The sequence below is a fragment of the Mesoplodon densirostris genome, chromosome 1 (genome assembly GCF_025265405.1).
Source record: "Mesoplodon densirostris isolate mMesDen1 chromosome 1, mMesDen1 primary haplotype, whole genome shotgun sequence".
NCBI lineage: Eukaryota > Metazoa > Chordata > Mammalia > Artiodactyla > Ziphiidae > Mesoplodon > Mesoplodon densirostris.
Genome location: NC_082661.1, coordinates 204487774 through 204513332, shown reverse-complemented (window position 1 = coordinate 204513332; position 25559 = coordinate 204487774). Strand labels below are relative to the sequence as shown.

General features: G+C 38.0%; 1 protein-coding gene across 2 annotated transcripts in view; it reads right to left on the bottom strand.

The window, feature by feature from the left end:
* The window catches only part of GRIA2 (glutamate ionotropic receptor AMPA type subunit 2), a 147961-nt gene that overhangs the window by 24523 nt on the left and 97879 nt on the right, over positions 1-25559 (bottom strand). For both annotated transcript variants that reach the window (XM_060093702.1, XM_060093693.1), the window contains exons 6-11: positions 20884-21045; positions 5967-6134; positions 5604-5708; positions 4815-4925; positions 3091-3297; positions 2229-2599 (exon numbers count right to left, since the gene is read on the bottom strand). In XM_060093702.1, the coding sequence (XP_059949685.1) occupies positions 2229-2599; positions 3091-3297; positions 4815-4925; positions 5604-5708; positions 5967-6134; positions 20884-21045 (1124 nt within the window). The remainder of the gene's footprint in view (positions 1-2228; positions 2600-3090; positions 3298-4814; positions 4926-5603; positions 5709-5966; positions 6135-20883; positions 21046-25559) is intronic.

Below are 25559 nucleotides of genomic sequence, written 5' to 3'. Positions count from 1 at the left end.
AGTGATCTGTGGATTTCATACATTATTATTAAGTTTTTTTAGGTACTAAGCTGCTCTATTCTTTCCTAATCTAGAGTTACCATCATTGCATTCTAAAAAATGATAGTTTGGTTCATTTAAAAAAAATCCTTGAATTTGCCAATATTAGGTAGTAAGTTCAATTGGTAAATGCACATATACCATAAAGTGAAAGATACATATGCTTGAAAATTTTAATAAAGTGGATTTTGCTTATATATATACATATATATCTATTCATATATATTCTGTGGCCAAAAAAATGAAAACAAGGAAAAATATGCTATCTAAAATTGATATATCTTACCAGGAATTAAAAATGATTACATGTGAAAGTTTAGTGAGTCATGACTCATGAATGAAATCATAAGTGAAGAAAAAAGATAATATTTTAGGAAGCAGGCTTGTTGAAAATTAGAATGTCACTATGTCATGGTGAACTCTGGAAAAACACAGATTAAATGTCCCTTATGCCCCAGCTCCTATGTGTCAATATGTTTTCTGATCCTAGACAAGCACTGGATGCCAAAACAATTACCTTTAGAGCCCTGATGCATGAGGAGCGGGGCAAACAAACCTGGGTCCATCGATGGGAACCCAGGTCAATATGTTCTGTGTCCTAATGAACCTTCACATGCTTCTCCTGCTTATTCAAAAGGCAGAGCATAGTTTGTGGAACCTTAGGATAACTGCCTGATATCTCAGGACTCTGGTTACATCATACTTCAGGAGCCTTCTTACCAAAGATGAATCACTTCATTGTTATTTATGAGCCACAATGTTATCTGAGATTCCAATCTGGTTAGTATTTTCCTCCTTCATCATTAGAAACTTCTCTTTATGTCTTTAAGTTCAATCAGATCAACTATAGAGATGAAACTCTGAATCTTATATGTTTTGTCAGAGGTCATTATTATATATATATATAGTATGTAATAATAATTATTATATGCTATACATTAAAATTATATATCTCTATATATACAATGCAAGTACCATTGATATAGTTCTAATTTAGTGCAGTTCCATAGAGAAGCCACAGAGAACTTGATGGAATTAAGATTGTTCAGATCCATAAAATTCATAAGAATGTGCCCTGCTATCTGAGAAGTAAGTAATTGATAATTTCTGCATACATGATATATTCCCTTTATCTTGATGGGTGGAGTATACAAAATAGATCACGGAAGATACAAAATTTTGAGCTCCACATATAGTTGTTTGAAATTAATCACTTCTTATCCCCAAAGTGCTCAAAAACTAACAATAATGAAATAGTATTTAAGAAGCTATTGCCTCTGTTAGTTATTAAGATACCCATAGAATCAAAGGAGGGTAATTGAGCCCAAATTAAAATGTGCTGGTAGATCGATAGTCGTATAGGCTTTAAATGTGAAAGCAATCACATTAGGAAAAGTATGATTTACTCCTCTGAAGAACCAGACATGGCTATCATTCTTAATCATGTATGTGACATGAATAAAGGCAATGTGTGTTTTGTGATATATTCATTATATTTAGGCATTCTAGGGCAGGAATTAAAATATCATAATGAGAATAGGGATGTAGGAATTTATTCCATCCTGTGTGTGTATTACGATTCAATATGGCACAAACGTTTGTAACAATCAGCCATTATTATTACCCACCTATATATTTCTAGATACTTGGAAAATATATTATCATACATTCTTTTTAACCCAACAACCTAACCTTTTAAAAAAAACCACAAATTTTATAAATATCTCTCTCATGTCATTTCCATGAGCTAATAATGGTGGGAAAGAAAAAAGAGAGAGAGATGAGATGTGTGAAAATGAAGTTTTGTCGCTTTTGTAGTTAGTAAGTAATGCTGCCCATTTTCCCATATACAGGCCTGTGGATCAACACACAGATGACTGTAAAATGAGAATATGCAGCAAAAACACGGTACCCCTCCAAGAAGGCATGGAATCATAGGAACCTTATGCATTTTATAGCCTCTCCATGGTGTGTATAATCTCACCAGGGAAATACAGGATCAACATTCAAAGAATATTGCTCAAATATTTCACAGGCTTACGCCGATGGTAAGAGTCTGTCCTTACGAGTCTTACACTGCTTGGACAGGTAGTCGGCAGCTGCTAACTTCTTTACAGTGAATTCATAAACACCATGAATGTCCACTCGAGACTTAAAATGCACAAAGTTGAAGCAGGTGAGTAACCAACCTTGGCGAAATATCGCATCCTTGCTGCATAAAGGCACCCAAGGAAAACCAGAGACTATTAAAAATCCCAAATTCATTAGTTGATTCACTACTTTGTGTTTCTCTTCCATCTTCAAACTCCTCAGTGTGCCACTCGTAGGGGCTAAATCTGCTGACCAGGAATAAAACTACACTGACCCCTATGTAGGCAAAAACAATGCACATCCAGATCTCATAGGCTAAAGGATCAAGAAATGAAAACACTCCTGGTTTGGACTTCTGAGGCTTCTTGATCATGATTGATATCCCGAGGCTCATAAAGGGCTTTGAGAAATCGATCACCTCCTCTCTCACAAGGGTGATGGTTAATGGAGCAATTGCAATATCAGCTTTCTGTAAGGGAAACAAAGGAAAGTAATAGAACCAGGAGTCACGGTCAGAGAGGAATTGTGGTTACATTATTTGATCAAACGGAAGGAAAGGAAATCAGGAAAATGGGAATAATTATTTCCCTGGTGGAATCCCAGTAAATACTTAACAGAAGAAAAGCAATTTGTTCCCCAAATATCACTCCTGCTTATAAATACAGAGTACACCCTTCTGGCTTGATTATGATAACTACATCTGCCTCTATGCCTTGGCAATCTCTGAACAATGCATATGGCCCATAGGCTTCAAGACAGGTGAAATGCCTGTCTCCATCTGCATATTTGCTTCTGACTTCATCCTTCATCTTCAAATGTGCACAAGGAAATAAGACAGCATTCCTAGAGTAATGTGGGAAACCCACAATCTCAGACATTGGTACTTTTCATGGAAGGCAAGCATTCTCTCAACAAGAGTTCAAATGTAATGACTTTATCTTTGAGAAGCGCAGTACTTACCCCATATACAAGTTCTCCAACCATCCCATTCCAAATTTTCGTGTCTGCATCCCTGGCCCCATACTTGCCATCCCCAACAATGGTCAACTTGTACTTGAACCCACAATGCTTGGCTATTTCTGCAGCCAAGTCAACACAGTAGCCCTCGTAGCGCTCATTGCCTTCAAGCATTTCATGATTTTTCTTCATCATAACATATGGAGATTCCTATATGGAAAGAAAGTGCTCTAGTTGATCAAAACAACTGTGTTACTGACCTACTCTCATCCACTAAAATCTTCTGGTTTAATTATTACCTGTAAGCCAGAGATGTTGTAGAATACAGATAGTGGAAAATACGACTGGGAAAAAATTAAGCATGATGCTTCTGATCAAAGGTCCTCATCTATTTTTCATTATATTTCATGCACATGGCTGGCACCTGGCCATACCAAAGTAAACAAGAGACTCAAAAGCACAAACTGTTAGTATGTCTCCTTGTAGTGTTTGTAATCCTAGTATTTAGAGAGGAATAATGTGGTTTAACATCTGTTTTAGTCAACTCTGGATCCACCACTCTCTTATTCTAAGTTAGGGCTACCCTGACTCCAAAGAACAAGCATTCACCCAAAACCCTGTGTCACTATGAGTTCAAGGATAAGGTTCTTGTGGAAATCAGGTCCATGACCAGTGATGCCCAGACTCAAAGAGTCGTTGCCATAATGATGTATGGAATCTACCCTCTCAGACTTGAAGCTCACTTCCTCTTTGAGATAGAATCTCCTAGAATTATGCTACATGGATAGCTAGGGAGTAGCACCCCCCCACTGTGAACACCATAAAAAGGAAGCATGAAAACATGACTCAACACCAGCCCCCAAATTTTCTCCTCTGGAAAGTGGCACTGAGGATATTTGGGGTTCAGTGTGACACCTCCTCTCAGTGGCATGATTCAGGCAAAAATCCTCAAAGGTCTAGCTTACATTTATTAGGACTTTTCCAAGTGCTAACCAGTGTTCTTATCCAAATCCCTTATTAACCTATGTTTTCTTCTCAATATTGTTACCATAATGAATCTCACAAATTCACTACATCACAACTTAGTAAAACAAAATCAGACTGTTTTGCTACAAAATCACGTATTTCCTCCATTTCATTTCCCCAACAGCTTCTTGTCATAATTGACATCTGCCATCCATCTATCCAAAGCCTCGACATTCAAGATCCAGTTCAATTTTGTCTCATCCAGCCAATATACATTCACTTAGCACTAGCTATGTGCCAACTACTGTGTTGAGACTCGGAGTTAAAAAGAAGGGAGATCACCCTTGTCTTTCAGGAGTTCACCTTTCCACACTAATATAGAGAAGTTGACAACATTATTAAACCATGTAACAAATGTAAGGACAGAATGGACCCAGAATCTTGTGGGAGTGGAAAGATAAAACATGGGAGGAATACAAGGAAGGCTCTTCCAGGCTTTCCCTAGGTGTTCAACCGTGTGAGCACCAGGTTACCAATTATCTGTGAAGCCGAAGTTCAGTCCTGAAGAGGATAAGACGTATTCTGAGTGCTGTAGCTCTTGTTTGTGAGTCCTTCTGACAGAATAAGCATGCAGCGAATGACTAAAACATTCAAAAGCATCACTGTATCAGTTATTCTCCTAAATATAAGCAGCGATTCTAGTTGACAGATATTTTTCTTAAGAAAAATAATGTAAAACAGAGGCATATGTAGCGAATTACCAAAATTGTAGTGACGACCACAGTCTTATTCTCAAGCCCAGAAGTATCATTTCCAGAAGGGAGTTCGGTGAGAGTAACAACCATTTTGTCAACTTCGCTCCAGTACCCGATCTGCAAAAGGGTACAGAAGGCGGGCACCTGGACATATGACCTTCCTACTGGCAAAGCATTGAGTTATTTTCAAACCCATGTTTGAATCTGAAATTACACCTACACTAACTAGGCTTGTTCTAAACAGAGATGTACCTTTTATGCATGTGAATCTAATAGCAATAGAAAGAGACTATAAAAATAAACAAACAAAAACAATTCTTAGAAACGGCTTGTCTCTTCGTGTTCACTTTTCATAGTCTCCAAGGGTAATTTGCATGGGAGTGATCATATAGAAACATAAATAAAATCCAAACAATGGCATTTCAGCCATAACAGAAGGAAAAAAAAATGTTGACTTGAACAGTTACATTCACAATTGCACCAGCTATGTTTGGTCTCCCAAACCATAATCTTTCAGCAACAGTTCTTTTTCTTCTCATTAAACTCTTTTTCTACCTCTGTCTAAAAAAAAAAAGTATTATAGTTTTATTTATTATATCTTAAAATTACATTTCAGGGTTACTTACCAGAAATAAATAGAGTTTATTTAGCAAACATATTTTAAAATCTGTGTTTCTGGAAGTTGTTGAATCCAGCTATGTGAATATGTCTCCAGGATTCTGGAAGATGAGGTGATGGGTTCACTAACTCACCTCCTCACACAGAGAGAATGCCTTCAATTCACTAATGATTTACCTTCCGTGGCCCATTCGTTTTGAGCTCCATGATGTTAATTGTATAATTTATTCTTTTTCCATTCTGGTCAAACTTGATATTTCCTGAGAGACCTTCAACCTGCACCTAATGAGGAAATGGGAAAGGAGCACAATTATAAATTCACTTCCACCAGATACAGAGTGGTTGGCCAGATGACTCTCCCGGGATGCAAGTCAAGAAAACGACACTTATTAGGTTTCTGCTCTTCAACCTACCTTTGTGTAGTTAGGAAATAATATTCCCTCTTTATAAAACAGAAGGGATAAAACAAAAATGACTAATTCAGCAGGAAAAAATAGTGGCCAACGTTAAGTCACATTACAATCATTTTCAGTGACTGACCTGTTTGAGGGCCCTTTCTATTTCTACCCCTTGTCCCCAGGGCACAGCTGGGTTTGCCAGACAGTCTCCTGCATTCCCCCTTCGGGAGATTTCAATTCTCTGCTTCCGTAGGTTTCGAAAAGCTTCGGTCATCACTTGAACGGCGTCATAGGTCAGAGCAGAAGTATACTGAAAAGTACCACACACATTTCATAAGAATGGGAGAAAATTCAGAGGCTCACTGTACACTGGCAATCAAGATTCCAGTTGCCCACCATACATACCATATCAGGGTCCAAGAATTTAGGCACAATTTCTATCTCTAGAAACCTAAGAATGTAAGAGGAGTAGTATGGAATATTGGAACTATGGTCTGTCCCTTTGATTCTAAACATTTTCAATTATATTAACTTCTCATCTATTTCAGGTGAGACTTTTCATAATAATTGTGTTGATGTTTTCACTTTTGTTTTTGTTTATCTAACTAGTTTCTCATTAGAGCATCACGTTATGGCCTGACATGGTGATATAGGAAATTATGAAATTAACAAATCAATATTTCTCCACTGTCTAATGAGAGATTCACCTGGCAATATGGAAAGAATACTGATCATTTTGGGGATCCTTCATCTCTAACTCCACCCTAGTGATGTTCATATAGGTCTGCAGTGATCTTTTGAGTGTTTGTTTTTAAACTCTCCTAGGTGATTATGATACTCAATTAGAAGAACAACCAAACTTCATGATTTCTAGGTCCCCTGAGGCTTCAATAATCTATGATAATACTGGTTACAAGCTTATGGTATTCAGATCCCAGTGGGGCAGCAGGATTACTTTAGGAGCCTGGGGCCAAGCAGAAAAAAACTACTATCAATACATGTGTACTAAGCATGGTCAGGGGCTGGATAGGTATTATTATGGCATGTGTATATACTGCCATTTATCTACGTCTGATGCTGCTGTCAATAATGATAAATCACATTGTAACATAAAAGCTTTAATTACTGCTGAGGAAATTTCTGTTATTCAGTGTTTTTCAGTCTTTAGGTAACAAAAGTACAGTGAAGCTGGGGGGAAAATGTCATATCATACTGATTTTGTGACACTCTAAAATTTTTGACCACAAATCCAATACAGGACCTTGACATTTCCAAATAATCCTCCTCTTTCTTCAGTAACTTGGTTCTTCCACTTTCAAAAGTGACTATTCTATACCTTCTTTTTATCTTCTCTATACACATCTATACACTTCTCTTTCTCTCCTGCTGACTCCCCTGCCTTCCCGGTCGCCAAGAATATAGAAGCCAACAGACAGAACCAGCTGACCTTTCCACCAAAAACTACCAAGCTCCACCTTCCCTCCGTCTCCCTCCTGAGCTGGCATCACTCAAGATGGCCACTTCCCTTCTTCAGGACAGCCACTCCAGCCTCACACTGCCCCTGCCCCTCATGCCCCTGAGGACATTTTTTCTGCACTTATACTCTCAATATCCCGCATCAGCCTTTTTTCTCTATTGGATCATCTCTATTAGCAATTCTACTGCTCCAGTATCTCCTACCACAAGTAAAAGAAGAAAACAATAGGTTAGGTAGGTAGATTTGATAGATAGGTGGATGATGATGATAGACAGATAATAGATTAGATAGATAGATATTGATAGATATAATAACTGCTTTTTAGGTCCATATCTCCTTCCAATTTCCACCATCTTTTTCTGTTTCCTTCACAAGAACATTTGTTAAGACAGAATTTCTAAATTTTCCATTTCACATCACCCTCCTTGCTCTCTCTAAGTGATCTCATTCAGTCCATGGCTTTAAATTGCATCCATACACTCGAACATGACTTCCTCATCAGTGTCCTTCCTGCCCAGCCCACCCAGTCACTCTCCTTCATGGGACCTTGTCTATTCCCTTCATAGTCTCTACCAGCATCTGAGTATCTTCTTCACGCATCCTTTGTCTACTTCATCTCTCCTCCCCACCAGAACAGTTACTCTAGGGAAACAGAAAACTTATGTCACCACTGAATTCTCAGAGCCCAGGGCACAGTTGGGCACACTGAAGAGAATTAATAGGAAGGAACGAAAGAGGAAGGAAGGAAGGAAGGAAGGACGGAAGGAAGGAAGGAAGGCCAGAATCTTGATACTGATTCTATCTTTATGGGACTCACATTTCCTCCCAGTTCAGTGAAAAGATACATAAACAGATAATTGCAATATATCATTAGAGTGTTATAAATCGGTCCAGTGGTGGAGAGATGCCTATGTTGTTTATTTTTAATATGAGAGATTGTACAATAAAGCAAATGAGAAAGTAATTTATGTGGTATGAATTATCCTCTCCTCACATCCAGAAATTGTTCTGAGTTTTTAATGCTAAAAATGGTAATGTGAAGTTATCATTTAATCTTTGCATGAAATAGTTTAGTGGAATCAGTTTCATTTTATCCCATGAATGAATCAAATTTGATGGGAAATTTGGTAAGAAGAAAGAAGAAAAAGAAAATGATTTCGAGCCCACAGAACGGTGATTGATGATGTTAACTGTGATAAGATATTCACATTTACTGCTAAATTTTCTTAAGCAATGTCACTGCAGGCCTATTCGTGAGTCCTTCTTGACAAATCTAGATTATCTCCTGGATGGCTGCAGTAAAGTTTCCTGGAAACACCTCTACTAGATGGATCTAAATAAAACCCATCACTATATTTTCCAAAATCTGCAACCTCTTCCTTCAAACTGTACATGCAAGATATTAGCAAAATATACTGTTGCATATCCATTTAGGCAACTTATATTCTTTGATTGAAAATGTAATTTTCAATTACTAGGAACTTATCCTGAGAAAATATTCTCAAATACAGAGATTTTTCACACAAGATATTCATTTCAGTATCATTTGTAATATGCAAAAATTAGAAGGAACCTAGATTTCCGAGAGTAAAGGAACGTTTAAAAACCATGCTTTCTGGGACTTCCCTGGCAGTCGAGTGGTTAAGACTTCTCCTTCCAGTGCAGGAGGTGTGGGTTCAATCCCTGGTCGAGGAGCTAATATTCCACATGATTCACAGCCAAAAAACCAAACCATTAAACAAAAGCGATATTGTAACAAGTTCAGTAAAGACTTTAAAAATGGTCCACATCAAAAAAAATTCTTTAAAAAATAATACACTATGCTTTCTGCCTTGTGGAAGTATTATGTAGCCATTAAAAAGTTCTACTAATAACAATTTGTTACAATACAAATACTGTTAGTTATAAAATAAGTGAAAAACAGTATTACAACTAAAGTTTTTTCAACAAAAAGTGAGAGTAATAAACAATGCTTATATCCCTTCAACAAAAAAAGGAAAGAAAAATAAACAAAATGGTTAGAATAACAGGGAGGAAACATACATGATATTTCTTTTCCAAGTATTCTACAATAACCATGTACCTTTTTAAAAAAACTGTATTATATCAAAAGCATTGTTTTAAGTCATATCTACTTAGGAAAAGACTTCTTGGAGAAATAGAGATATCACATCAGCTTTTTCCTGCCTCACTTATATAACTGCCTCTATTCTCCTAGAGGAATAAAAAACAATTAGTTTGTTTTCTTATACAGCAATCCATCCACTGCTAATTTAATTCTTATAATGAAGTTTAGGTCACTGAATCAGAAACAGAAACCTGTACTGCAGTTTGTATTTGAGAGTAATGATCATAGTTAAAAGGCAGACTCTTCCTTCAGTTACCCTGCTCACATTACTATGAGAAATCTATAAAGCCATCTGCTAAATATTTCAGAGGTCTACAAATGTTGGTGAACTACATTAAAAAATAAGATGAGGCTGAATGAACTAAAAGTATTTAAGTCCATGCAGTGTGTTATCATTATGACTCAGGGCATGAGCTCACTAAGAAGAAAAATCCTTCTAACCTTTTTCAAATGTTCAAATCTAATCAAGTCTAAAGCCTATTATCACTGTGAATTAAAAGTCACAATCATAGACACAATTCGGGGCTGAGAGAAAATCAACAGCTTCTGTATCCATACCTCCTTCTTGTTTATGTTCTGCATATGTGGCTCATTTATTTTTCTCAACAAATATATCACGTTTTTGATTGGACAGTTAAATATTTCAGTTTTATTCTACCATTCACTAAACTAGATGTAAATTCATTTGAAGGGAACGTGATGGCGATGTAAGATCTCCTTCTTCGAAAACAAATGCATCATCTCTGCCCTGATGTTTGTGTTCTGTGAAATCCCTCAGCTGAGTTGGAAATTTATATCTCAGTGGGGACCATTATGTTCTGTATTGCTATATCACAATCACTCCTATCCACACTTGAAGAAGAAATCTGGGAAAACGTTTTTATAGTCCATTTTCCAAATGTGCTTTTTATTCCATTTCAAATGTATCTTTATTGAAACTTATTTTTCAAAAATAAAATACAATATGCATTTTATTCAAAAATAAAATATGCATTTTAAACATTTTTGTTATGCCCAATAGTCATCAGATATTATTCAATAATGCATTACTATAATCACTGATACCTGAAAGGGTAGTCTTACAGCCAAAAAAAAAAAGAAAAGAAAAAGAGGAGATGAAAAGGAGTTCTATATACATTTCAAATTTAATGAATATTCAAAGAGGATGAATAGGCTATAATATAAAATTTTATGGATCTTCATAATGATAGCACCTATTCTGAAACATGTTACCTGCACGGTGTGAAGATAGAAAAAAAAATATACCATTCAAAAAGGAAGTACTAGGCTTTAGCATTATGAAAGTGTTACAAAATTTCCTATGAATGGCCACTTTCCAAATATTCATTGATACTTGAAATCGAACTGAGTATAGTTTAGAAAGCATGGAATACAGCACCTTCTGATTTCTATCAGGGCTGCCTCAAGTCCTGATTTTACCATTTACAGCTCTGTTGCCTTGAGCAAGTTAACTAAAGCATCAGTGTCTGAAGTTTCTTATCAATGAAATAAGGAGAACAATGTCTGCTCTACATCATTGTAGTGTTGGAAAGGAAGGTGAGGGAGAAAGGAAGAATTCATGTTGACCTAGTTCTCTACAAGCCAAGCCTGAGTTGGATAATTTCCTAGTAAGTCCTTTAAAAAAAAGAAAGAAACAAACAAAAACCTCTATGCAACAAATATTTTTATTCCAATTTTATAGATGAAGATTGCAAGTTACAAGTTATATTTTTCTCAGGGTCACAAAAATATGTGACAAAGGTGGAGGAATTTGAAGTAATGAGGGTGACTGACCTTCCTGGTTTGCCTGGGCCTGTCCAAGTTTTGGATCAGAAAGTCTGGAGTCCCAGGCACACTGGAACTGTTGGTCCCCTTATTTGGCAAATTCCACATCAAATGAATAAAGTTACAGGAAAGGAGAAGCCGGATGAGTTGAAAAATATGCTAAAAATGCAAGTTATTAACCAGCAAGTTTGCCTTCTTTTTTCCTTTTATTATGATCTAACTCGTTCAAAACTAGCTTGTTTTTACAACGTTTTGAAAACTGCCATCCTGATCTACAAGAGTCTCGGATCCAATAAGTTCAGAAGATAGTTCTCATGTTGGCATATTAAAGGCCCTGAGAAATACTGCAGTAACAATTCCTGTTTAACTTTGTTTGGTCAGCATTGCCCAAATGAATTACCATTTAAAATTTTTCCTTAACATCAATTACTTTCCATAAAAATAGCATTTGTGTAACATACTTTGGGCTGTAAGTTTTATACACTGATAAATTTTACATAATCATTTTAAAAATAGCATCAATTATTTAGTTAAAATTATTATCAACAGAATGATATCTCCCTAGAGAATCTTACACAATATAACAATTGTTTCTCCATTACAAAATTATCAACATAGTCAAAAATGATGAGCTCTAGGAAAAATAACTAAACTTATAAGAAAATTTTAGAAAGTCTTTTTTTTTAAACTTCTTGGCAATGGCCTATAATCAACTAAAGCCATAGAAAAGAAAAAAAAACATTATTATGAAATACATTATAAACTTAAAATTATTCACTTCTCTTCATTTCAAATTCAACTGAAGTCTAACCTCTGGAAAAGACCTGTCTGTGATAAGGTCATCGTTAATTTCCTCTAAGCCTTTTGAACATGTGACCTTTGTAGCTTCACTGCATAAAACTGAAAAATCTTCAGTAAGACTAAACATCACTGGAGGAACAGGAACTCTCACTCATTGTCGGTGGAAACACAAAATGGTATATGGCTACTTTGGGAGACAGGTTGTTTCTTACAAAACTAAACAGACTCTTACCTTGTGATCAGCAATCACACTCCTTGGCATTTACCCAAAGGAGCTGAAAGCATATGTCCACTCAAAAACCACCACATGGGGGTTCATAGCAGCTTCATTCACAATTGCCAAAACTTGGAAGCAACCAAGATATTCTTCAATAAATGAGTGGATAAATAATTTGGGGTACATGCAGACAATGGAATAAGATCAGCACTACAAAGGAGCAAGCTACCAAGCTACGCAAAGACAAGGAGGGACTTTAAATGCATATGACTAAGTGAAAGAAGCCCATCAGAAAAGGCTACAGACTATATAATTCCAACTATATGACCTTCTGGAAAAGGCAAAACTATGGAGACAGTAAAAACTACAGAGACAGTGGTTGCCAGGGGCTGGGGGGAGGGAATGATGAACAGGTGGAGCCACGTTTAGAACAGTGGAGATGCTCTGTCTGAAACTATAATAACGAAAGCACGTTATTGTCCATTTGCTCAAACACGTAGAATGTACAACAACAAGAGTGAACAGTAATGTAAACAGTAGACCATGGGTAATTATGACGTGTCGATGAAGGCTCATCAATTCTAACACATGTATCACTCTGTGAGTGGAGTTGATATTGGAGGAGGCTGTGCAAGTGTAGGATAAGAGGATATACGGGAAATGTCTGTACTTTGTGCCCCGTTTTGCTGTGAACCTAAACCTGCTCTACAAAAATAAAGTCTTAATTAGAAAGCTAATAAAAACTCAACATCTTTAGTAAGCACACAAGCTGTATCACATTTCCAAGGGGGAAAAGACAGTTCCACTGGTAGGACACCACCATTAACATCCTTTTTTATCATTCTCTATGAATAATAAAAATAATGTTTAATACATTGGGGAGAAAGACTCTTGAATGTAAAAAGAATATATTAAAAACAGCATATCTTTGCCTAAATTAGCCAGATTGGCTATTGACCCTGACGAAAATTTTGCTTAAGGACCAAGACTTTTACATTCTGAAACTTTAGATTCACTTAGGGATTCAAATTTTCAACTAAAACGAATCAGACTCATCAAGATAGATAAAAGATACTCAAATCAACACAGTGTTTGGTTTTGATCCACCCTTTTGATCCACCCTAAGAAAAGAAAAGGCTTTTCTTAGAGGCAGATATTTTACTTTGGTGGTTGCATACGTTCCTCCCCCCTGATGCTGCCCACTTCTTAGGCACCTTCTAACAGGTGAAAGTTCCTTATTGTTTGTAGTCTATGAACAACAAAACCAATATTTTTCGGGGTGATTTAAGGTTTGATTTCAGCAGAGGTGACCTGCTGAGAGTCACTACAATCTTTAAGAGACAGAGGAGCCTCTTGAGGGTCATAAATTTGGCAAAAACTAGAAATGTTAGCATATGCTTTTGCATGCCTAAATTTGCACATCACATGATCATGGTATTAGAGAATTGGGAGAATTCTCAGAGATCGTGGACATTTATTCCCTTTGCAGACAAAAAAATGTGGACCTGAGATGAACCCAGATATCCTGCATTATAATTCAAGCAGTGGTAATGTATTTTTATTTTTCATGGTGTAAGATGTATTGCAATGGCTTAATAAATTATTTTTCAAGTAATTTTTATGAAATATGTAATGTTATCAATATCAAGTTTTCAATTTATGGGTTTATTTCAGTCATAAACACTTTTTTTTTTTTTTTGCCGTATGTGGGCCTCTCACTGTTGTGGCCTCTCCCGTTGCGGAGCACAGGCTCTGGACTCGCAGGCTCAGCGGCCATGGCTCACGGGCCCAGCTGCTCCGCAGCATGTGGGATCTTCCCAGACCGGGGCACGAACCCTTGTCCCCTGCATCGGCAGGCGGACTCTCAATCACTGCACCACCAGGGAAGCCCATAAACACACTTTTTAAACCACAAAACATAACGGACTAAACTTGTCAAGCCTCTTTTTTGTTGCATGTCAAAATATTTTAATATTCATTGTAGGGGACTACAGTGTGCCAGCAGTGGTCTTGGTCAGTTAAAACATTCGAGAAGCAGAATTAATTCTATGAAGCCACCAGGGCACTATTTAATGCACAGCACTAATTACCGAACTCAAAAAGATTATGCTATTTCCAGACAGGTCTAATAAGTCTCTTAGGATAGCAATTAAGAAAGTTCGAACTGCTGCTTTAAGTCTTTTCCTGAGTAAAACGGGATTCTTGCAGGAAAGCTATTATTTAAGTGGCACACAATGTCAGTCCTGTGTTAGGGTTGAATTCCTTGACACTGGTAGGCCCGGCAGACACAAGTCAAAGTAGGTTCAAACTGTCCACTTGACAAGGTAGAATGGATGTTTACATCTTACAGGTTGTTGAGACCCCAAAAGCCCTGAAAATCCATCTCAAAATAGAAATATGTGTAAATTTGGTTGGAGATACGGGCAAATCACCTTTATCATCTGCCTCTTTGTCAACATCTTTTTGAGGAAGGTAAAATTCTCCCTTTAATTGTCCCATTTAAACCCAGGCACCACGATGGTTCAGGTCTGATTACTACAGAATTTTCTGTTTCATCCTGTAAAATAACAGGACTTTTCTGCCTCGGCTGAGTAAAAAACACAACAGATGCTAAGGGCAGGAATTTGAACCCCATCCTACAGCAATGATAATTACTTATTTTCTTCTTTCTCTGTGATGATATTTTCAAAGTGTTGCCCTAGTTTTCGCTTTATTCCTCTTCATTTCAGCAAACCTCTGTTCTGTGCCTTCCGTGCAAATCCTGGCATGAGACGAGGGACCAAGAAGACAGAAGGAAGGAAGGAGACTGCTTTTCTGAGTCTTGTTTTCCATCCACAAATACCTCTCAGCTGAATTTATATTAATACATTATAAATGTACGGTTGTAATTTTTGTGATTATTATTTCTAAAGAAATGGAGAGAACTGGCAACAAATCAATTTATTCCCTCCCTCCTCAGACCACAACCACCATTCAGACAACTGACAGCCGTTGTCTGCATTGTTCCTGCATCGCCCTAAAAGCTTTCCTGCCATCAAGTTCTCTTGTCGCCAGGGCAGCCCATAATCTTCCTGTTTCAAAACCGTGGTGATGGCTCTCCTCTAGGGGGTCCTTGCTGCTCTCAGAATGAGACTAAACATTCCTTAGTAGGTCAAAAAGGCACTCAAGATCTAGAGCCTTCATATTTATAAGTATTATTTCTCAGAATTCCTCCCAAACACCTCTGTTCAGCCTCCAGCCTTATAGAAATATTTATATTTTCCTTGCACACCAGACTTTAATTTCTCATTTTCTCTATGGGAAGTTATTGTCCCTTCTTTCTCCTAATACCTACCTCTCCTTCAGGTTTTAAATTCCATATGATTTCCTCAAAGAAGGAAGCCTTTTCTTACGTCTAGAACTGGGGTTAGGAGCCTCTTAAGGGTTTTACCACAGAACTTTTGCTTTCCTCTATCTGTTCATTCAGAAAGCCTTTACTAAATAGCTGCTCTGTGCCAGGCCTTATTCTAGGAGACTGGGAGTGAACAAAATCAGTGAACAAACAAACACCAACAAAACTTCCCTGCCCACATGTCACTTTCAAGATGGAGGAGACAGTTAACAAGGTAATGAATACATTCATTAAAAATACAGTACACTAGGAGCTATTAAAGGGAAAAATATGAAAAAGCTGGAGCAGGGCAGGGGGATGGAACACACCTTAATGGGTGGGAGATTGCAAGTTTAAATAGAGAAGCTGCTTCTGGGGTTGTTAAGGAGATGGAAACTGAACAAAGAGCTACAGAGGGCAGGAGGCTTAGCCTTGCAGATGCTAAGGGCAGAAGAGTCCAGAAGAGGACAGAGCCAGTGCAAAGGCCCTGAAGTGGGAACATGTCTCCCGTGCTTAAAAAATGGCAGAATAATACATGCACCCCAATGTCCAGAGCAGCTCTATTTACAACAGCGAAGACATGGAAACCACCTAAGTGCCCACCGACAGATGACTGGATAAAGAAGATGTGGTACATATATACAATGGAATATTACTCAGCCATAAAAAAAGAATGAAATAATACCACTTGCAGCAACATGCATGGACCTAGAGATTATCATACTAAGTGAAGTAAGTCAGAAAGAGAAGGACAAATACCATATCATATCACCTATATGTGGAATATATAAAAACGGTACAAATGAACTTATTTATAAAACAGAAATATATTCACAGATATAGAAAACAAACTTATGGTTACCAGGCAGTGACAGGGGGGATAAACTGGGAGATTGGGATTGATATATACACACTACTATATATAAAATAGATCACTAGTAAGAACCTGCTGTAGAGCACAGGGAACTCTCCTCAATACTCTGTAATGACCTATATGGGAAAAGAACTTAAAAAAGAGTGGATCTATATAACTGTATAACTGAGTCACTTTGCTGTGCACCTGACACTAACACAACATCGTACATCAGCTATAGTCAAATAAAAATTAAAAAAAAAAAAAGAACTGGCAGAAAGGCCACCTGTAGCTGAAGCAGAGGGAGTGAGGGGAGGGTCCAAGAGAGGAAGGTGGAGCATGCAGGGCTTCGTGGCCAGTGGGGTGAGTCTGGCTTGCACTGCTGTGGTATGGATGGCCACAGGGTTGGGGGCCCGGAGAGCAGCAGGGACATAATGTAACTTACATTTTAAAAGGACCACAAGCATGGGAGAGAGAGGGGTCAGTAAGGAGGCAGGGAACCTCGTCTAGGAGATCATTGCAGTAACCCGGCAGCAGGGCCATGGGGGCTGGATTTAGGGTGGGTGCAGAAGAGGAGTAGTGTTTCCTGACAGACTGGATGTGGGCCACCGGGTAAGAGAGGTCTCCGGGACAGTTGCAAGTCCTTGGCTGAAGGAACAGCTGAAAAGATGGGGTTGCCATCAACTGAGAGGGAAGCGTTGTTGTAGGAATAGTTTTTCAGGGGATGAAGAGGGAGCAGGGGTGGAAGTCAGAAGTTGAGAATGTGTTGATATTAACGCATCAGTAAGACAACTTCCACCAAAGTTAATACAAGGTGATTGCTGGTTTCTAGCCTGAAGACGATCAACCCCTTGAAGACTGGAACTTTGTCTTTTCTCTGACACCTAGAATAGTGACCGCTTGCAGAGTAAAAACTCAGTAAAATGTATAATGAATTGATGAATGAATAAGTGAATACTGCCCCAAATTAGCACATTAGTGAAAGAGAGTCAGATTTTAAATCTCTAGAATTATTTTTGGTACAGGATATAAGAATGAAGAAATTTAACATTTGCAATTTATATTCAGTGGTTATTAAAATATGTTAAATATTGAAACGTAAGGTTTTACTTGTATTTATTGAATAAGATTGATTTTAATTAGGAAGCTGTGGAAGGTGCATTAACTTTCAAGGAAGACTAGAAGTTTTAAATAATTCTTAATTTAATAGTCTCACAACTTGATATAAATTATATAATTTCCAATGCCTAACCACGGAGAGGATTTGATGTAATGAATTATATTTTTACAGGCTTTTAGCCTATAGCATAAGTTTACAGTTTAAATTATCTAGCAACATACCTGATACAGTCAATGACCCAAAAGAGAATGTAAAAAGAGATAACGGCACTCGAGATATTTTCACTTGGACAGATGATGTAAGCTTGTTTGTATTAGGAAATGGTATATTGTTCCCTATCTAGTTTTTTTTCCTTACTTCTGCCCGTGAAACAATCATGAGAGAAACAACCATCAAAGTCCTGTCTTGGAATCACTCTTTACACCTGTTCACAACTCACTCCTCCCGAGTTCCCTGGACCTGTTATGCCGTTGCATAGCTCACAGGCAAAGCCCTGCTCAGGCGTCCTACATCTGGAAAGCCTTCTACTGTACTGTTCTAATCATGTGTAGGAGCTGCCACAGTTTACATGTATCACTCTCTATTAAATAATTTGCTTACTGGCATGTTTGTATCCTGCATAAGACTTTGGATTATCAAAGGCAAGAGTCGTTCTTTAAAAATATATTGAGTTCCCGGCTGTCTAGTACATGAGCGATATGCCTCTGTGTTAGGATGAACTCCCACCCAAAGGCACATCCTCCACACAGATTTTCAGTACTTTTTATCAAGCTTCTAAGACCATATACGATATATCTCCTACTGGCACCTTTGTTTCCAAAGCTGTGCTAAGTAAGTCTTTGTAAATGTTGTTCAATTTTTGGGCCGAGGGTCAAAAAGTGACTGAGAGCTTACTTTTTGGGGGGTGGAGTGTGAAGTAGAAAAGAACAGCTTTATTTCTTTGCCAGGCAAAGGGAGCCACAGCAGGCTCGTGCCCTGAAAAACTGTGTGTCCCAACCCGGAAAGATTTGGTGAAGAGTTCTGTAGCAATGGTTCTAGGGTGGGGTTGCTGATAAGGACCAGGGTGTGTGTAGGGCCTGAATTCCTTTAATCTGGTCTCCAGGACCTTCCCTGAGTTCCAACCAGGCAGGTTCAAACAGCCACTAATCAGGGAAGGGAGGAGATGCAGAGACAAGGGAGGGGCAGTCAGGAAACAACAGTGCAGCCTTGGGGCAGGGTCCTTATACTACCTCAAGGGATACACAGAACATGGAAGAGGCTGTGTTTTGTTTTGTTTTGTTTTTAATGTTTATTGGAGTATAATTGCCTTACAATGGTGTGTTAGTTTCTGCTGTATAACAAAGTGAATCAGCTATACATATACATATATCCCCATATCTCCTCCTTCTTGCGTCTCCCTCCCACCCTCCCTATCCCACCCCTCTAGGTGGTCACAAAGCACTGAACTGATCTCCCTGTGCTATGCAGAATACCGTATGCTAACACACATATATGGAACAACAACAAAAAAAATAGTTCTGAAGAAACTAGGGACAAGAAGGGAATAGAGACACAGACCTATTAGCGAGGCTGTGCTTTTAAACTTTTAAGCCTATGCTCTTTGCGACGCCCCACAAGGAAGGGCCATCACGATCTTTCTGAAACTTGTCAGAAGAAGCCAAAAGGGAGCCGCTCTGGAGGGAAATGTTACAGCCAGAAGGGAGCAAAGAAAGGTCACCAACAGAGTGAACTGTGGTGCTAGGTCTCAGCAAAAATGTTAGCAGAATGCATTGCCAAAGATCTCTTATCCCCTAAATCTGCTTGCGCTTTGAGGCATAGCATGTGAACTTTAATAATGATATGACTTCCATGAGAAAAAAATCATCTCCTTTCACTTTCATCCTTCTCACAGCCAGCAGCAGTGGGAGGCTACACGATGACTAGCAGAGTGTTCAAAGGAACATCAGTCCCATCTGAGGGTGAATGCCACATGCATGCTCCATCAGAGAACTTCACTGGCAGCACATCTGGATGCAGGGAAGCCTGCAATCCCAGGGGATGTGGGCCTCAGTCAGACCCCTGCTGAACACAGGAAGAGACAGACATGGATGGGGGTCCCCTCCCTTCTAAGCAGCCCTGTAAAATGGTGGCATGCCCACACGCCCTCAAGCCCTTTATAAATGTCTATGTGCTGAATCTCAGTCAAGGTCACCAAACAAGAAGTCACCTACTTTAGAGAAAAAATTAGCTCCGGGCTATGCTTTAACATCCTATGGGATGCTTTCCTAAACTTGACATTGAATTAATAGGATCCATTTACACACCCCAAAGTAGAAAACTTTAAAGTTTCTAATTCTTATCTAGCACCAGTCTCACAGTCAGATGTAAAGTTAAAGCCAAACATATCTGTTCTTTTCAATTTGTGCAGAAAACAACAACAACAAAACTTCTCCAGGATGTATGAACATAACTATGAGAGCAACTGAAATGACACTGTCCCCGACTGGCTCTTGCACAACCTACATTATAATACACAGATAGCACAGATAAACAGATCACTGTACATTTGACAATATTCTGCAGCTTTTATTTTTCATAAACCTAGTCTCAAAAAGTGAACATGATCTCATCTCACTCACTCTTCCTCCCTCAGGTTTTACTCTTATCTCTGCTCTCAATCAGGTGATGAACAGAAGAAAAAGAAACCCCTTCCTATCAACAGCAGAAATATGTCATATTTGGAGGTAAATATATGCATGTATGTATATACACAATAAAGTACACTGAATAAACCAGTGAAGACCTCAAGGTGTCCAGACATACAGAGAATAGAATGTGAGTCTGGATAGTGCTTATTACAGAGCAGTGCATGACATTTAGCATTCAAAGTTTCTTTGATTACATAAAGCTTTATATCTATTTTGTTAATTATGAAAACAAATTGAGACTTTTGTCTTCTTCCTAAGGCGTCCCAGAGAACAGGCTACTAATCAGCAGTTAGAGATAGAGATGAGGGTGGAGGGGGAGGGGGAGGGGAGGGGAGAGGAGGGGAGGGTGGAGGGGAGGGGAGGGGGGAGGGGAGGGGAGGGGGAGGGGGAGGGGAGGGGGAGGGGAGGGGAGGGGAGAGGGGAGGGGGGGAGGGGAGAGGAGAGGAGGGGAGGGGAGAGGAGAGGAGGGGAGGGGGAGGGGAAGGGGAGATGGAGGTGAAGATGGAGATGGAGGTGAAGGAGGAGGTGAAGATGGTGGACGTGGAGGTGGAAATGGAGATGGAGGTGGAGGCGGGATAGACATGGTGATGGAGGTAGAAGTAGATCCTGATAGATATGTACCTTAATTGTAGTCGTGTGTGCTCCAGGGTATTCTTTTTCTTCCAGTGTTGACCATCTTTCTATAAACTTAGATACCATGGAGTCATCATAGTCCACTATCTGAAATCCAGAGACGTTTGCACCTCCAAACTGAATTTTTAATAGGTCTCCATCGGTAAATCCCTGGACAGAGAACATATTTATGTCATGCTTTCTATTAAGAACCAAATAGAACTTAATGTTAACCAGATAGCTCTATACATTGTGGTTTTGCAAATTTCAAAGAACTCATGAGGGAGATAAAAAGCCTATAGTAAATGTTTCATGTATTTTAACAGCCAATATTCTTCCCCAGCACCTAGCCTCATCCTGGTCATAGTGGGTCCTTAATCAATGATTGTTTATTGGTCATACGTACATAAAAGTTCTCTGTATTATTGAGAAACCTTCCAAGGATAAGGATTGGGTTTTATTTACTGTATCTACAACAAAGCACCACCAGATACTTAAACATTAAGCTACTTCTCCAAGAGCTACAACATTTTGTGATGGTTATTTCTATTTAAATTGTTCATTCTCTCAGGTGATAAATATAAAAACCTTTTAAATGAGAAGGCAAGATACCAAATGCTTTGCCATTATTTGAGAACAATTAAGCATTTTCACTTTAAGCATGAAACTTAGTTTTTATAAAATGTATTAAATTTAAAAAATCCACTTCTACTGCATTGTTAGAATGAATTCAGTCATTACTAAAACCATCATATAGTGTTTCCACTGATTTCAAATCTCGTGCTGCCATAAATTATACCTCAGTTTGGGAGTATATTCTCTGAAAGATGAAATCACAATTTTAAAAAGTCACAATTATAAATATTTTCATCTTATACACTTATTCCTTATTATCACACAGAAGAACTGGAAATATTTTGACTAAAATATGAGAGCCTTTTCTTTGTTGTTGATATTAAAAATATAGTTTAATATTATTTATGTGGAAAAGGATAATTACTCTGTTATTGGCTCATATTTTTGCTTTTTCTTTTTATCAAATAATGCAAATAGAGGAAAATGTATATAACAAAAAGCATAGATTTTCTGTTCTGACCCATGCATGCCTCAGTTAAGCTGCTTCAAAACAATCAATTTCAGTAATTTTTGTTTTTCGTATATTTACCTCTGTAATTCTGCATGACCCATTTTTGCTCTTCTTTCCTAACTTACCCATGTTAGACTTTCTTCTTCAGTTTATACTTGTGCCAGATGAGTATGTAAGTCTCATAAGCAAACCATCTATCTCCGCCATTTTAATGTTCACTGTTTTCACAGTTAGAATTCTGGTTTTCAGAACAAAGCCAAATAATATGCTTGGACTGCATTTTCCTTCTTGAATAGTATTTTATTCTAATGTTAATGATTGCTTCATTGTTTTCTCTACTAGAGCTTTCTCTATACCGATTCTTATTTTTTTTCCAGTTGCTCCATGTAAAAATTTTCATGTTTATATGAGTAAAGCTTTTTTCAAATAAAATATTGAAACATATCAAGTCATCTATCTTTTCCCCTGCATCCTGGAGCCTTCCACTTTAACGCTGCAATCTGAATCTTTCCTCTTTCATCTGCTCTGCAATTGTTCTCCTGAAATGCCCCTTCCCCTCTTTTCTGAGTAGCTTCTCTGTTTCCTCCATCACTTTTTTTTTTTTGCGGTATGCAGGTCTCTCACTGTTGTGGCCTCTCCCGATGCGGAGCACAAGCTCCGGACGCGCAGGCTCAGCGGCCATGGCTCACGGGCCCAGTCGCTCCACGGCATGTGGGATCTTCCCAGACCGGGGCATGAACCCGTGTCCCCTGAATCGGCAGGCGGACTCTCAACCACTGGGCCACCAGGAAAGCCCCCTCCATCACTTTTCTCTCCTGTTTTACTCCTTTCTTCAGCTAGAGTCCCCAGTAGTCTCCTGAGACACGTTGAGGTACCTTTTTTGAGACACTGAATGTCTGTAAATACCTTTGTTTTCTCTGACACTTGACTGGTATTTTGGCTGGGTATAGCATTTTAAGTTGAAACCCTGATAATCTAAAGGCATTCTTCTACTGACTTACTGTTTCTACTGAAAAATACAATAGCATTATTTTTAATTATTTTTTGTCTGTGACCTGCTTCATACTCCTTCTGGCTTCCCACCTGTCATAAACTTCAAGATCTTCTATTTATCTCTGAAAGTTCATGGTGATATTTTATGAAAGAAGCCCTTTGTCTTTCATTACTGTGTGTACTCAACAGGCAGATTTATGTCATTTAGTACCGGAAATTTTTCTGAATGTTTCTCTGATAATTTCCTTCCCCTGTTTTGACTATGTCTGTTTAGAAGGTTTATTAATAAGACATTGCAACCCCTTGATTAAACGTCTGAGTCCCTCAGTTTTCTCCACATACACCGTTTTTTTATTGTATTGTCATTTTGCCACATAATCTGGAAGATTTTCTCAACTGTACCTTCAAATTCATGTAATTTTACTAGTTATTCTACGAAAAATAAGTTAACTTCCCAGAGCTCTTTCTTGTTCCTTGATTTTTTTTTTATAGCAGCCTTTTCTCCTCTTTATGGATAACATATTTTATCTTATTTCTCTGAAGATATTCTTACAGTTTGAAGCATTTTTCTCCTGATTCCTGCCTGCCTTGTTTCTGTGTACTTGTTTATTTATATTGCTTCCCTCATGGCAAAGACTTTTTTCTCAAATGTCTGGTAATGCTTGGCTGTCTAAGAGGAAGATGCTAAAACATTTCTTGGAATTTCTATGTGCACGGGCAGGGCTGGTTGATGAGTGAGCCTCACTGTAAGGCAGAGTCAGGTGGGCGGATTGCAGGGCCTTTTGTCTGATTCTGAAGGGCTGAAGAAATGAGAACTGGATCCCTTATGACCATTTCCTTGTCCTTTATCCCCTTTAATTACATATCAGGAACTGAACTATAGCCTGTGTTTGGGGAGCCTAATCAAGCATTCAGCAATTTCTGAAGAAATGAGTCACTAACAATATCTGAGGATTGTTCTATCTTTTACAACCACTTCCTTTAACACCCATTAGCCACTGGACATGGAAAAAGGGACATTCCCGATCAGGACTTTGGAAGATGAAAGCCCTTCAACTTTGGATGGCATTCTCCAATTTTAAATGTCACTGAAATTTTCAAGTGCCCTAGAGATTCTCAGAAACTGCAGCACTCTACAGATTCTTTGAATTTACTGATTCACTAGAAATTCCATATGGCGAGGATACCAAGTTTTCAGAGAAGGAAAAACACAACTTGAATTCAGATAAAATGTTAGGTAGATTTCTCCCTATAGCAGCATGACAGCAGCAAGAACTTGCTTTTATTTTTGAACCTTTTTACATTGGTCAATCAAACACATGTTTCTTTTTTCACAGCATCTAATATCAACTCTCAAATTGATGAACTCCTTCTGCCATTATTTCTCAAGGTCCCAATATAATCTTCTCCATCTGGACATTTTTAAAGATCACAGCTTTTGGTGTGGCTCTGTGCTGTTCATCAATGGCGCAGTTCACACAGGGACTGACTGTCCAGGCTCTACCCTGCACAGAATGTGTTTCTGGAAAGCCTGATTACAGAGCTTCACTTATTTTAACTCTCGCTTCTCTGGTCGGGACTCATTTAGGATCTATAAGCCATATTATAAGGGTAAGTTCTAAAAAATTATTATAGTGATGAGCCATCTCATTGCCAAACAGAAATTTTATCTTGAATAACCAACTTCTCCCAATATCATGTAGGTTTGAGATTGAATATTCTTTATCACTGGTGCCACTTTCTAGTGAAAACAATATTTATCACTTGTAAGCTTGTGGGGTTTTTAAATCTCTCCATGACTACTGGAAATAATGTCTTGTGATATAACAATCTAATATTCCAGAAGCAACATCATAAATCCTCATCTGTATAAATAGGAAATTTTTCACAGCCCTATAATGCTATTGAGAATACACTCTCATTCTCTGCTTTTGTCGCTCTTTTAATCACCTTTTTTTCTGAGGCTGGGGAGACGGAGCCATAAATTGCACAGAATCATACTTGTTTAAAGAACGTAAACCTTTGCAGCAGGGGAGCCTCAAGCTCACGTTAATGCCGATCTAAAAACTATTTTGAAAAAAGAAATTTCTAGTGGTAGTTCTAAATTGACTTTGATCATACTTAAGAAGGGAGATACGATTAATCACGGGGATGTTTCAGTATAATCTTAATTTGAGGGGAATCTCAATGAAAAAGTGATCAGCTACAGTTATTCAATTTTCATTGTGTTGCTTATATAGTAAGTAGGAAATAAATAATATACAATATATAAATACTCTGGGTATTTCCAGGCTATATTTTGCACCAAGACATATTCTCATAAATGTGCATTTCAAATATTATAGATACTAAGAACTTTAAAGAAATGGGCAAAGGGTAAAGTCTATAAATTACAGTGACAGTGAGAAACAAGAGGAAATTTGGACACTTAAATTTTATATCATTTTGAAAATTTTCCCTTAGTTAAAATACACATTTAACACAAAGTATAAGCTTGTAAAATATTGTTCTATAATTTCTCACATCATTTAAAACAATAGGAAATTGATTAGAAAATATGAAATGGAAAGTAAATCTAAAAGTAACAAATTCAGAAAAATATTGT